This window comes from Orbicella franksi, chromosome 1, assembly GCF_964199315.1.
Source record: "Orbicella franksi chromosome 1, jaOrbFran1.1, whole genome shotgun sequence".
Taxonomy (NCBI): domain Eukaryota; kingdom Metazoa; phylum Cnidaria; class Anthozoa; order Scleractinia; family Merulinidae; genus Orbicella; species Orbicella franksi.
This window is the reverse complement of record NC_138145.1, coordinates 8,228,025-8,242,203: the sequence shown is the minus strand read 5'-3', so window position 1 is coordinate 8,242,203 and position 14,179 is coordinate 8,228,025. Positions and strand designations below refer to the sequence as shown.

Here is a 14,179-nt window from a genome sequence, read left to right as displayed (position 1 = left end):
CATTGTCTTGGTTTTCATGTGGACTTTATTCCGGGATTCTGTTAACCTTTATCCAGTGTGAATCAATGCAATTAATCCATAATAAGTATTAATTTTAATTAAGTATTGATTTATCTGATGGCGTAAATATGCTTGTCACTCCTTATGCTTTGTGTAGTTTCAAATTCTTCAAACTCAAAACTGAAGAACAAACAACAAAACAGACAATCTCACCGAAAATTTATAGAACTGAAATCAAAATTCTCACTATCCAACCCGGCTTAGGAGATGACACCGACAGAATGATTTCTAGTATCTTGGCTTTATGTGGACTTAATCCCAGGAATTCTGTTGTACGTGTTTGATCCACTGTGGATCAGTACAATTAATCAAATCAGTGACCTCACAATGAACTCACATTGTTACAGGCTAACTTCTTTTGAAGTTTCATACCGTTCATGATCTTATTTCATCTTAAATGATGTTAGTGAAGTGTTGAGGAGTCAGTGGGACGTGTGTTCTGTGGGGCTTACAACAAGTGTATGGGCTAGGACAAGCAGACTGGACATGTTCGTGTAACTTTTATTGCCTTGCCGTTTATATCACTTTGTAAGTCTACCGCTACGATTATTACATAGATTGAACTGCATATCGGCAATTCTTTTAACTGCATGGCCTATTTCAGTTAAAATAAAGACAGTGATGGCTTGATTTCTCAATCTTGTTCCGTCTTCATTTGCCAACGTCGTAGCCTCCTATCTAGAGGGCGAAAAAATAAAAACGTCAAGATGCGATAAAAAATCACCTTATCAAGGGCTCAGTTTAGTTCTTTTGGTTCGACATTGCACTGAAAGAACACCAAAATCAGCTAGGATAACCCAAATGTCCAATTTTGAAATAAAAATTAAACCTGAGCGGTACACGATCAGTTTTTAACATACTTTTCTTTTCATCAGGAAAATGAGAGTATTGAAGTAATCTGTCTTTTAGTTTAAGAGTAGGAAGAATAAGAGAACGATTTTTACGGCATATAACTTTTACATAGCTACCTTCCGTTAAAAGTATTCAAAATAGAGCATGATTACAAATAATTTTCTTAGAAACTTCGTTCAGTTTTCCTCTCAAGGTTGATGATTTCTCATATGATTACTGACATAGTACTGTTCTAATCTATGAAAGGGACGGGTTTTAAGGCATATAACTTGAGCATAGCTACCGTCTCCTAATAAATACTTAATGACTGGCCCCAAGAGACACAGTGAGTTTTGTTTCCTCGAGACTCTCAATGTACTCCGAGGCGAAGCCGAGATGAACATTGAGATCGTAGGGAAGCACAACTCACTGATTCGCGTGAGGCCACTCATTATGTGTTTTGCGATACTTCCCAACTCAAAAATACGAAAAACTGCAAAAATAAATTTTGCTTGACACAACAGATCTGCGGCGGTTTTGAAGTGCACGACCCGATCACCTGCGGGTTGAAAGTTCAAACTTTTTTGTTTCCTTAGTGAGTTGGTAAGTTTTGTTCACGCTAGAGAGTTAGTTAGTTAATGTTGTGACCCACGACACGTGACACATTCTCCTCTAAAACGTACATGTATTTGAGTTGGGAGGTATAACAAAAGTATTTAAAATATTGCATGGCGGGTATAAATGATTTTGTTATAACTCCCAACTCAAATACATTTGCGATCGGAGAGAACGTGTCACGTGTCGTTGGTCAAAAATCAGTAAATCCCCAGAGAAACAACAATTTGAACTTTCGACTTGCACGTGATTGGGACGTGCATTTTGAAACCGCAGTAAATTTGTGTACCAGCCGGCGTCAAGCAAACGGTTTTTTCGCTTTTTTTTTTCTTTTCTACTTTTGAGTTTGAAGGTATAACAAAACGCTTAATGATTGGCCCCGTGGGAACAGCGAGTTTTGTTCTCATCGACCTCAGAGGACAATTCTCTGAAAATTGACTTCCCCCATAAGTGAATCATTTGTGCCCAATCAATTTTCCTAGCCAAATAATGGAAAATAGATCAATTCCTTCCGGTTATGGACAGTTTCGAATAGTTCACTGATATCTTGACTTAATGACAATAAAAGACGTTTAGTTTTCAGAAATGTATCAAAAGTGGCGAAAATTTAAAAGATTTTTGTAGTATAATACCAAAAGCAATGCACGCGGGTATTGTAAAATAATGTTGATGTACGTTAATAATGACAAAAAAGTTGAAAACTGCCCCTTTTTAACCTATTTGCCTCCTCTACCGATCTATCAGTCTACCCAAAAAGGTTAAAATCTCTCCATAAAATCTGAGTATCGTTAAGGGATTATGAGCGGATTCACTATCAGCGGCCATGCAATCTTGTAAAGCTCGTGACCTATCAGAACTTCAGCTTTAGTTGCGGTCTTTATGAAAGAGATGAGTTACCGCATTATGAACTTGCGCGTGGATTCCAACTTCAAGGGTGTCTGTCACTAAAAAAAAAAACACAAAATAAAATGAAAAAAACCTCGTGTGCTAAGATTATCTTTATTGACATGGTAATGAAAAACTCACAAAACTCAGCTAGGAGCACAAAAATTTACCATTCTTGAATAAAGGTAAGTCTGAACGCTACACATACACTATCAGTTTTAAACTTATTTATCGTTTCCATCAACACGACGAGAATTACAAAGGAAGCGATTGGTCTTTTAAGAGTAAGACGAATAAGAAAATGAATTTTAAGGAGTACATTGTATTACTTCAACATAGTTATCTGCCGCTGAAAGCGTTTCAACTATTGCATTGCTACAAATGATTTTCTTAAGAGTTATGGTAGGATTTTTGTCTTCTTATATTGTACCGATTTATTGTACAAAAGGGACAGGATTTCTCTCTACTAAACTATTCTCATTTTCCTTCACTTAAAGACGAGAAAATGCAAGGAAACTACTTACCAAAGTTAGGGGATTTACTGGCGTCGGCGACGCCATCTCCTTTGCCTCCACCACTGCTACCGTCGTCGCAGCCACCGCTACCACCGCCACCCTCCCCGCCACAGCTAAGCACTAAAATTGATGACAAGATTAAAAAAGCCCTTGTCGAGAGCTGAAATTATGTCTTCTGGTGCTACACTTGAAGTAAACTATTCAGCTACAATTACTTTACACAAATTTCCCTCTATTAAGGTATCAGTAAGGTGAAAATTTGCAGTTTTGCATAATTTTACTTTTTTAAGCGGTTGGATAAATCTTAAAGTAATCTTTTAGATAAAAAAAACTCCACGAAAAAATCTTATTTCTGCCGCTAGTTATTGCGCGAGAAAGATTGTTTTGCATATTAATTACTTAATTGAGAGTTGACAAGTTCTGTCAAATGAATTAATTATCGAGGCAAGAAGTCACATGACATCAAGATCATGCTGAGTTGACACGCGATTCGCGCGCCATAATCAGTGCCGGATGTCTTCGAAGAAGACAGAGCGATCTTGCCCGTTTTCATCGGCTAAAGGAAGGCCAAAGAAGGCAAAAAACACTTTCAACAAAGAGTGGGCCGCTAAATTAGCGGAAAGCGGCAAAGGGTTCGTTTTACAATCAAGAAAAATTGCTGGATGAACGCGACAACGATCGTGATCACGAAGCCAGCGAGCAAGCCGAAATGAGCGCAAGCCGCGCTAAAATACTGTTGCGAGAAACTGTCGAAGCAGAGGAGATTGACGAAGAGAAGTGGACGAAATTGACAGGCAGATCGATTGTACAAAATTAGAATCAGCAGTGCAACATTTTTTTTTTCTTACCCAGCTATTGTCATTTCTTCCAGTATCTTTGCCTTTGCATCAACATCAGTCGATGTAGTCCCGTTTACGGCGTCCTCTCCAGCGTTTCCCTTTGTGCGCTTGCATCTTCTCGGGAACCTTCTACGGGCCTTCGGCATGTTAACAGTGACATGGTCATAATTTTGAAGATTAGTCAACCGATACGTAAAATTTCGAACGCTAGTATAGTAAATCAAAAGATAATTTCACGTTTACTAACTTTGGAATTCTGACTTCACACATGAAAAAGCGGTTTATTCACTGGTGAATAATTTACCGCGCGCCGTCGCGGAAATTTGTACCTGTTCCATGTTAACTGTCATAGTCCTATTGTTATACAGAAAGTTGATTCCTCTGCGGTGTCTCCCTTGGTGTGGTAATCTCATAACACTTGGATGCCGCCGAATTTTATTTTTTCTCTGTTTCTCGAAAGTAAAAAATAGGCGAGTTGTACGTGCATTTCGAGTTTCAGGTCGGCAGCCCCTGGACCAAATTGGCTGAAATTCGGAGAGAATGTTGTCAGAACGAACGCCGACGAAACCGTGTCTGCGAATTCTGATTACTCTTTTCATTAAAAAGTTATGCCTTTTTTTCGCGGGCAGTCCTATTTTTTTCCTTTTTCTAACTTTATCCTCTTGTCAAATAATAACAAACGTATGTGCCAAAAATCTGAGACACGGTTTTTGAGGTCAATGTGTGAAGAAACGGATGCCATGTTAATCATTTTCTCCGACCTAAATTTAGCGGGCGTGTACCTTGATTTATGGGTTCGTGAAGCTTTGTAAATATATTCACCTTTTCGAAACACGGTAAATTTTTACCGTTTTAAACAGGTCAGGTCATAATCTGTAGTTATTAAGCTTCCAGTAAATATACGGTTTATATGGGTTTTTGTTAAAGCCGCGAACGCTAGAGCGGACCGCGCGCGGATGGTCAAATGGGTTATACTGATACCTTAAAAGCAGTACTGACCACATTCTAATGTTTGATGATGGCAGCTTCTTTCAGCTTCGAGGACTAATTGATTCAAGTAAAAGTATTATTTTCGCCTTATGACGTACGAAATACCCAGTGAATATCTGCTTGGTTGTTATTATTAATTATATTCAAAGTGAAAAAACACCGCCGGATGGAAAAGTGATTCTAGCCTTCCGAAAAATTGGATTTTCAACAGTAAGTTGCCATCCCATTTAATTAATAATGGTAATAGGACTGAGTGGAGTCCAATTGGTCTGTAATCACACGAGTGATTAACAAAATCGGACGACCGCGAAGCGGGAGTCCGATTTGTTAATCACAAGTGTGATTACAGACTTTATTAAATCCATTTTGAAATCACTGGTTATCCTTGCAATCTGATTGGCTCTCAGTGGTGCGATTTATTTACGAATCGCACTATTTTTTGCACTAAATCGCATCTTTTTCTCAGCCAATGAAAATGGGACAGTAAAACAAAACAGCCAATCAGATCTCAAGATAAGGTTAAAGTAATCAATAAAATTTTAGGAAAATGAAAGGCAAAAAGCCATTGTGTGGAGAATTTTTCAACTACTATAGCCAAAACTTTGTCGTTATTGTAGTTTTTTCCAACAAAAATTGACGAATTTAATTAATTACAGTTTCTGAATGACGATTATGAGCTCCTTCAGGCAGAAGACCTACTTTAATGGAAGTTTCCAACTTTCGGTGCCCATTTGGACGAATATTTTGGCGATTTTTCTTCAACATCTGCTCAAGATCCGTATGATACCGAGTCCAGTAAAAACATAAACAAACGAAAACCACACAACAACAAATTCAGAGCCATCTCAAGAAGGTAGATGTTTCCAGGTTTCCGGTATTTTCCAACGAAGCAGCAAAAGAGCTCAACTCTGTCGCTGGGAATAAACATAGTCAAAATACGCCCCACTGCACAAAACAGTGAATGAACGAACGTCTTACGAAGCCGGTGCCAGTCCCGCCATCTTTGAAATATCTTGAAAGAAATGGCGCCGCACGAACTTGACAAGGTCCTGAGTGTTGGGTCCTACGCCGAGGTCACAAAAAGAAAAGGAGATGATAACGAGCTGGACTCCCTTAAAATCATGCCATTAAACGGTGTTAAAAAGAAAAAAAACCTACTATCCACTGGGCATCGTGCACAACTCAAAAGAAAGCGATCGCAGAATTACACAGGATGCATCTTCAAATTCCTTCTCCAAAGACAATGAAAGTCTCAGCCTCAACCACAAAAGAAAGGAAGGCCTTCCATCATTGATTCAGGCGACGAGAACTGAACTTATGTACCTGAAGTAAACTATTTTCGTTCTGATTTCAGAACTGCTTGTTTCTTTGTCATGCTCGAATGAGTTTTCGTCACATGACATCGTTTTGATACTAAATGAGGCGTAAAGGAGTTTCCGGTTCCGCTTTTTTTAACAAACCGGCTACTAGGACCAAAAATCTAAAATTTAAGGCGATAAAATCGTGCGATTTCAACTTGAACTTGAAATTGAACTTCGTGTCGTGCAATTTTGGTCTGAAATCATACTTGTGATTTCAAATCGAACTCGCGCTGCGCGCTCGTTCGAGTCAGTCTCTTGAATTGGTTACCATAGTGATTGTAATCAATGTTGTGATTGGTGGAGAGGACTTAAAATGATTGGCTCATGTAACTGTCCGATTACAGGTGTCCGATTGCAGCTAACTGTCCGATTACACTGTCCGATTACACTGTCCGATTACACTGTCCGATTACACTGTCCGATTACACTGTACGATTACACTGTCCGATTACACTGTACGATTACACTGTCCGATTACACTGTCCGATTACAGCTTTGCAGATTACTTAGAGCAAAATACAGCAGTTTATGCACCAATGACATTTGAGGAAATTGTAATTGTTATGATTATATGTGAAATCAGTGCCACGTTCGCCTTTATTTCAAATTCCCCATACAATTCTGTAATGAACATTTCCTCTCACATTGTGAGAATTGAGGTAATCTTCAGTCAAAATATGGCTGTGTCACTTCTCTCATAAAAAATGCCCAACTAACATAAGATCAAATCTCATTTTATTTCAAATGGATAAAGAGACGCTTTCCGCCCTGAAAACAAAATACTTTGAACTGCCATTTGCACCATTTTCTCTTATCAGTTGTTGTTCGATCTGGTCTACGTTTTATCAGACTGCTACGAGAGACAAACTGTAAAATTATAGTCCTTTGCATTTAGTTTTGCCGAGCTACTTTCTCTGGTAAATTTATTGGAGTCTGTTAGAAGAGATTTACTATCAATTCGTCAGTCTTAGACTGATTTAAATATTTAGACAGTCTGCTAAGCAAACACTTGATATGAAAGTAACTTCAACTTACTGCACCACTCTTTTATTCGCATTTAAGCCACATTGAAAACAGTATAAACTCGCTCTTGCCGTTCTCACCCACACGTATTTTAAACAACAAGACCTATCCCATGATACTTGTCAGAGGCTTCCACGTGCATAGGCAGCCCAACAGACACTTCACTAACCTTTCTGACACTGAATGATCAGCAACATGACAGCAATGGCAACACAAAGTCTCATGGCGGGCGTCAAAATGACCGGCAAACGAAAAATCTCTCTTGTGGCAAGTTTCAAAGCCCTTCAAACGCTTTTTACATCAGACTAGAGGTACGGTATTTGTGGAGAGTGTTTCCTACTTATAGCATTTTTCGTTTACGGAAAGGTGGTTTACTGTATATCAGCCTTCATGTTAAGTATAGATTGGCTAAATTTATCTGCAATATGCTGTGAAATCTCAGTATTTCCTTTTTATATCTGTATAAACCAGACACATTCACTGTGGATAAAAAATACTCTCTTGTATTGTCCTTTCTTATCGTCTCTATTTTAGAAGCAGGAAAGAATAGCTCTGGAACCAAAGAACGATAACGCAAACAAGGCCACCCGTGCCACACAAACTTACCTTTTAATTTCCGTCGTAAATTCATTCTCCAAAAAGATCAATGCAGGTTTTTTTTTTTTTTTCTTTTAAATTTAAAAATGCCATTATTTTTTTTTTTGCTATGCTTTGTCCGCTTGTGCAAAACTCGAAAGACGCTCATGAAGGCGTCCAAGTTTTAATTAAATTGCCTTTTGTAAGTGTTTTTTCCTCTTTGATATTGCTTTCTAGAGTTTGACATCCATCAAAAACTCGAGTATTCCTGATATAGCTTGGCTGCCTGCTTTGGGACACTCCATAGATTAGGCTATACATTACAGTGGTGATCAGCCAAAAGTAAAGTCTTGAAATAATAGTATTATTCCCATTATCCGCCGTGTCACTTTTCATGTTATTATACAAATTAGCCATGCGCTCTTTTGGTGCATTCTTCCTCCCAATAATAATGACAAGTTTCTTAAATTCCTTAAATTCCTCTCAGTACTGAATCATTTAGGTAAAATGATTTTTGAGAGCCAAATAATGGAAAATAGATCAATTCCATTATTATAAACAGTTTGGAACAGTTTACTGCATATTGACTTAGTAACTGCGAAAGACGTTTAGTTTTCAGAAATGAATCAAAATGGCCGAAAATTAGGAAGATTTTCATGCTAAAAAACCAAAAGCACGGCACGCCTATCTAAAACAGTAATATAATGTCATTGTTCGCAAAAGGAAAGAAGTTGACACTGGCCCATTTTAAACTATTTGTCTCCCCTACTAGTCCATCAATCTACCCAAAAGTGTCAAAACTCTCTCACCAAAAACAACCTTGAAGGATTATTGTACTTTATATTATAAGTCAAGTTATTCTAGCATTTTGATTGGTTCTCACCTATGATCTATTAGAGGACAGACGCACAATTGACGTCATTATAACAAATACTATTTCATATATGACATGTTTTTATGTTTCTTTTTTCAGAAAATGTTGTGACATATATTGGAATGTTTTTCAAGATGGTTGAACCAACCGAGTCACGCAAATCTTTCGCATCTCTTAATTACGTCAAAGGTGTAACCGAACCTTTGACATGCGTCCTCAAAAAAACTGACGTTACAGTTGTAAACAAACCATTGATCACCCTACAACAACAGTTCCTAACCCCAAAGTTTCGACCTTCGCTGGATTCGCAGATAGACGTCGTGTACAAAATTCCTTGTGCCAATTGTTCGTGGTGCCGCATTGGAGAAACGGGCAGAGCTTTCAACACCAGAAAAAAGAACATTTCAGAAATTTCAAAACTGAGGCCAAAGGCGCAAGTGTTGTAAATCGTGCCTGGTGACATGATCGCGCCATTGACTCTGAAAACGCTTCTATCATTGATAAAGGTGCTTTTAGAACAAGAAAGGCACTGGAGGCGTGGCATACTAAACTGACTCCAGACAACAATTGATGTCCACTACCTGGACAATATAACATTCTTCTCAACAAATATTGAATTTCATAATTATTTGCATTTTTATTATTTCGCAATTTTACGCATTTGTATTCATTTTTTTTCCTTTTTCTTTACTACTTTTCATTCACATTTTACGTACCGTCCAAGACTGTAGTTCGGGCAATCGTAGGCTTGTAATTTTTTAATCGTTTCAGCCAGCGATCGTTTTTAAATTTTTACCATGTTTTATCCTGGCTGCGGCGCTTCAATATTTTCAAATATTTTTCCAACTGTTTTTTGAAATAGCTAAAAGTTTTGAGAATTGAGATAAAATGTCATGCGATTGGTCGAAAGAAAAGTTGCAAAAAAGTCTTGTCGAGGGATTGAACAGATACGAGCAGGAAGAAGAAAGGGGAAGCCGTTTCTTTTTTAGAAAAAGACTCAGAAAAAATATTCGAGCAGTCTCAAGCGGCAGTCGAGCGAGACTAAAGCAAACACAATATTGGCACTATTGCTTTGTCTCGAATTCTAGCCCAATAAACTTTTCTCAGTCTCAAAATAATTGTTGAAACAGATTGATGTCAGGAATGATAACATCAAAACATCAAAACATCACTTCTTAAAATCCGTTAAGCTAAAAATAAACACATAACCTGCTTTGCGACGCGAATGTTCCAGTCCGTTTCAGGGCACAGCAGCGAGCAAAGTATAGCTCACTACAGCTTTCGGCCAACTGAACAACAGCTATAAGGTGTCTCCGACACTATATCAAACTGATTTGAGAGTCACCAACCACAGAGGACACATATTTCCACCGTCACGAACACTCCTGAATCGAATGGCCCCCAATGTTCACAGCAACCGCGAGTTTTCCGAGCGTATTTTTCAACTTCTCCAATATTCAAGGCAACGTCCAGGTTTTTCGGCTCACAGGGCTGCTCTGATGAGAAAAGAAAGATCTGATATTGCCAGCAGTTCGTATAAGTTTTGTAGATTTTGCAGTTCAATTCTTTTTTCGCTGTAAGTTTTCATTCCACGAGAAGCTACGCTTGAGTCAAGTTCGACAGTGGCATCATTTCCCTAAACCAATCACAATTCTTTACTACGCATAGAGCAGTTTTCAATTGAGCGTGGTCAAACAAAAACCAAACCAGTTACTTACCAGTTAGACTACTCAGCCAATCTTAAACCGTAGTAAAACCAAAACCAAAACCAAAGTAATTGTCTGATTACTTTCGACACTCAGTTGTAAATCGCTTTAGCAACCAATGAGTTTGCTTCCTTTTGTATAGATGATAGATTACGTCAAATTGCTGTTTTCGTGTTTGCCATTCTGGGCAAAGGTCGGCTTTAGTGTTTTGTTGAATGGTTTTGAAATGATAAAGCTTTTTCTCTAGTAGTTTGTTTTCTTATTATACCATCTGTAATAGATATCACCGCCCGGGCAATCGTGAAAGGCGGATCTCCTTGTCCTTTCAGAACTATACCTGTAGTTGCGACCTTTATGAATCCAATCAGTTACCACACAATGAAATTGTGCAAGGATTCTGAAAGCCTCTCATACTACCACAGGGTACATGCTCTAAAGTTGTGCGTGACGAACTTATTTCATCATTAGTGAACTGTTTAACTAAGAGTCGGTGGGACGTGAGTTCTCTCACACTTAAAACAAGGAAATGTACTAGAACAAACAACTCTGCTGTTTATGTTCGTGTACCTTTTATTGCGTTGCTGTTTTAAATTGTATGTTATGTCTACCACTACGATTATTACACTGTATGTAAAATTGAACGTAATATCGGCAATTCTTGTGACTGCATTGCTTCTTTGTTAAATTGAAGGCAGTATTGTTCAGTCATCATTTGTCATCGTCATCGTCGTCGCCATCTTCTTCATGGGTTGTTTTCTCTAAAACCTTAGGCATTTCACCTCCATGGGGTGTTGGCATTTCACCTTCATGGGTTGTCGGCAATACAACTTCATGGGTCTTTGGAACTGCACCTTCATGGGTTGTTGGCACTACAAATTAAACAAAATAAATCAAAAAGGCCTTCCTCCAAGGCTAAGTTTATTTCTTTTGGTACTACATTAAAAGAACACAAAACTCCGCTATGATAACACAAATTTCCCGTTCTTGGATAAAAGCGAGACCTGGGCAATATCTAATAAGTTTTAACTTACTGATCGTTTATTTCAGGAAAAAGAGAGTAAAGAAGTGTTCTGTCATTTAGGAGTAAGAAGAATGAGAGAGTGATTCTTAAGGCATTTAACAACATCCCTACCGCCCATCCAAATTTTTTAAAATATTTATTTGTAAGTCTACCTCTGCGATTACGATTTAAAATTAAACGTAATATCGGTATTTTCATGTTACATTTGATTTTCTTAGAAGCTATGCTTTTTATTCTGTTATGTTATCACATAGTACTGTTTTATTGCGCTTACAAGAGAGCGACCGGTTTCCTCTCTTGTCAATAACTCTTGTTTTACCTCACTTGAAACGGAGAACGCACAAGAAAACTACTTACTAAGGCTACGACTGCCGCCGGCGCCGCCATCGCCTCCGCCTCCTCCACCGCCACCGCCACCTGTCCCACCACCACCACCACCACCAGAGCCGCCGTCACCGCCACTTCCACCACCTCCGCCACCACAGCTTAGCACTAAAAATAAAGACGATACAATAAAGCCCTGGTCAAGAGCTGAGATTATCTCTTGTTATAAACACTTCAACTAAGCCGAATAAGTTAACACTTAATTTCCCCATCTTAAGAATGGCAGCGTCCTTTCGAAGTATTATTTTCACGTTACTGCGCAGGACATATATAACCAGGAAATTATGTCTGCCGGATTGAAAAAGACTTTTCGGCTTGGCAAAAATGCTTTCAACGACAGGATTCATATGATTCGCGTTGCTCCATATTACAAACATTTTTTTTCTGAACAGTAACTTGCCTATCCATTTTTTATTTTATCAAATAAGCGCCACGATCTTTTGATCTGGCTAAAAAAAAACCCTAAATTTTCTGAATCTTTCAAATTGCGCCAGGCATGATTCTGTAGTGTAATGAAAACTATTTTCCGCATCGAGGAACTGAGGTTTTGTCTCACTTATCTCTCCTGAGCGATTTTCAATTGAGTGTTACAAGTAATCAGTAAATCACTTTTGTTTTGGTTTTGGTTTTATTACGGCTTGAGATTGGCCGAGTTGCTTAGGTGGTAAGTAATTGGTTTGCTTTTGGTTTTACGACACTCAAGCGAAAATCAATCTATTGCCCTCTGTCAGTTGTTGTTCTAGTATACTTTTCATCAAACTGCTACAAGAGAGATAAATGAGACAGTACAGCTCTTTTCTCTTCAGTTTTATCGAGTTTCTCTGGTAAATTCTTAATTGGGGTCTACTACAACAAGTGTGTTGTCGATGATTAAATTGGTGAAACAGTCTGTTAAACAGCACCTAACTTAAAAGTATCTTCAACTAACCTTTCTGACACTGAATAATCAGCAACACGACAGCAATGACAAGCCAAAGTTTCATGGTGAGCTGTGTTTGAGTTTCTAGCTTTCCAACAACTGCATGAAAAGAACTGCGCACTGTGGAAAGAACACACACTGGATGTTGCGTATTTATGTGCTCACTAAGTTATATCGGCTTGCTCGAAGAGATCTTGCCTATTTCTGTCCTCTAAGTTGTATAAGCTTGCTAGGAAAAATCTTTCCTTTTTATAGCCTTTTTCTTTTCCATTACAGACGACAAGGGACTGACCACGTCATAAGGTCTAGTATAATGACGACTTTTTGTTTGACAATCCCAAGAATAACAATTTGCCATTATCATGCATAAATTTAGAAAGTCCCCGAGCTTAAGTGTTCTTTTCCTGAGAGATCCACTCCAAAATGACAGACAAGCGAATCTTACAGTTGACAATGTTCGAAAATCTCCAAACGCTTATTAGATCAGATTAGAGGTACGGCGTTCTTGGAAAGCAGTTTATTACTCACAGCAAAAATACATTCCATATAAATAAAGCACATAAATAAATACTATTTCTGATATAATACCATACAACTTTCTTTTTATATAAGAACATGTTAAAATTTATAAGGCTGAATTGCTTCTCATATATATATATAGTGCTTTATTGGCCAACTATCAACCTGATGGTCTTAATCCTATTTTTCCGGTGTTCACTGTATAACAACAGCAGTAGTTTTAATGATAAGTATAAGGTAACATAAGAAACTTTATTTAAGTTTCGTCAAAGTATTTACCCCAAGTGGACTATTTGATGACACTAAACGAGACTAAAATGCTAAAAAATGAATATTTACGATTCTAAAATAATTAATATTGCAATGCTATAATATTTGGTAATAAGAATCAGCGATAAAAACGAACGACGTCACGACGTTTCGAACTAGCACGGCATTGAATCAGACAACATTATGAAAAGTTTTAACATTCTAAGAAAGTGTAAGAACAAACTGGATTGCCTCATCTTTGAAATGCTTTTTATTTAGGAACTTTTTTTTGTGACTCAATATGTGCGAAGCTATTTGTTTAGATAATTATGTATGTTAAGTTTAAGGTTTTTACATTCCCATTTAATTTTTAGATTTTTTTATATGTGTATACTATTTATATTTTACTTGAACTTGGAAATTACCTCGGAGAGGTCGAAACGTCGTTCGTTTTTATCACTTTATCTAACCCTGAGTTAAGTATAGATTGGTTAAATTTACCGCCGATATAGATTAAAAATTTTAGTATTTTTTTATTATGTCTTTATAACCCAGATGGATTTAAATCCCTCTTACATTAGCCCATATCAGGTCAGTGACTTGATATACCGAATAGAATTATAACACCTATATACAACAACTGATATTTCCTTGTATTTGGTCATCGATATAAAAGTAACAATACAACTACGCAGACTGGCCTTTATTCTTTATATTCTGAAATTATCAGCGGGAAGTGGGAAACTATGGTATTGTTATGGAGCTCAATAATTTTTATAGAATTTAGTATGTTTGCCTGGTTATCATTAATT

General features: G+C 37.6%; 1 protein-coding gene and 1 long non-coding RNA gene across 2 annotated transcripts; both read right to left on the bottom strand.

The window, feature by feature from the left end:
* Positions 1–2,643: 2,643 nt before the first annotated feature.
* LOC145487841 (uncharacterized) lies at positions 2,644–7,786 on the bottom strand. Its single transcript, XR_014049456.1, has 2 exons — positions 7,289–7,786; positions 2,644–3,026 (listed from the first exon to the last, which is right to left on the bottom strand). It is a non-coding gene; the product is annotated as an uncharacterized LOC145487841 (long non-coding RNA).
* Positions 7,787–10,393: 2,607 nt separating this feature from the next.
* On the bottom strand, positions 10,394–12,782 carry LOC145487822 (uncharacterized). The gene is made up of 3 exons (XM_081466620.1): positions 12,609–12,782; positions 11,654–11,788; positions 10,394–11,144 (listed from the first exon to the last, which is right to left on the bottom strand). Exons 1-3 carry the CDS (start codon positions 12,661–12,663, stop codon positions 10,984–10,986), a joined length of 351 nt encoding a protein of 116 aa, XP_081322746.1. The 5' UTR covers positions 12,664–12,782; the 3' UTR covers positions 10,394–10,983.
* Positions 12,783–14,179: the final 1,397 nt, after the last annotated feature.

Bases quoted from the DNA above. Each gene is read 5' to 3' on its own strand.
- LOC145487822 (XM_081466620.1), bottom strand. From the start codon at position 12,663: ATGAAACTTTGGCTTGTCATTGCTGTCGTGTTGCTGATTATTCAGTGT. The intron at 11,789-12,608 runs GTTAGTTGAAGA...CTTTATTTTTAG, and splicing joins GATTATTCAGTGTCAGAAAG to TGCTAAGCTGTGGTGGCGGA. The intron at 11,145-11,653 runs GTAAGTAGTTTT...TTTAATTTGTAG, and splicing joins CGGCGGCAGTCGTAGCCTTA to TGCCAACAACCCATGAAGGT.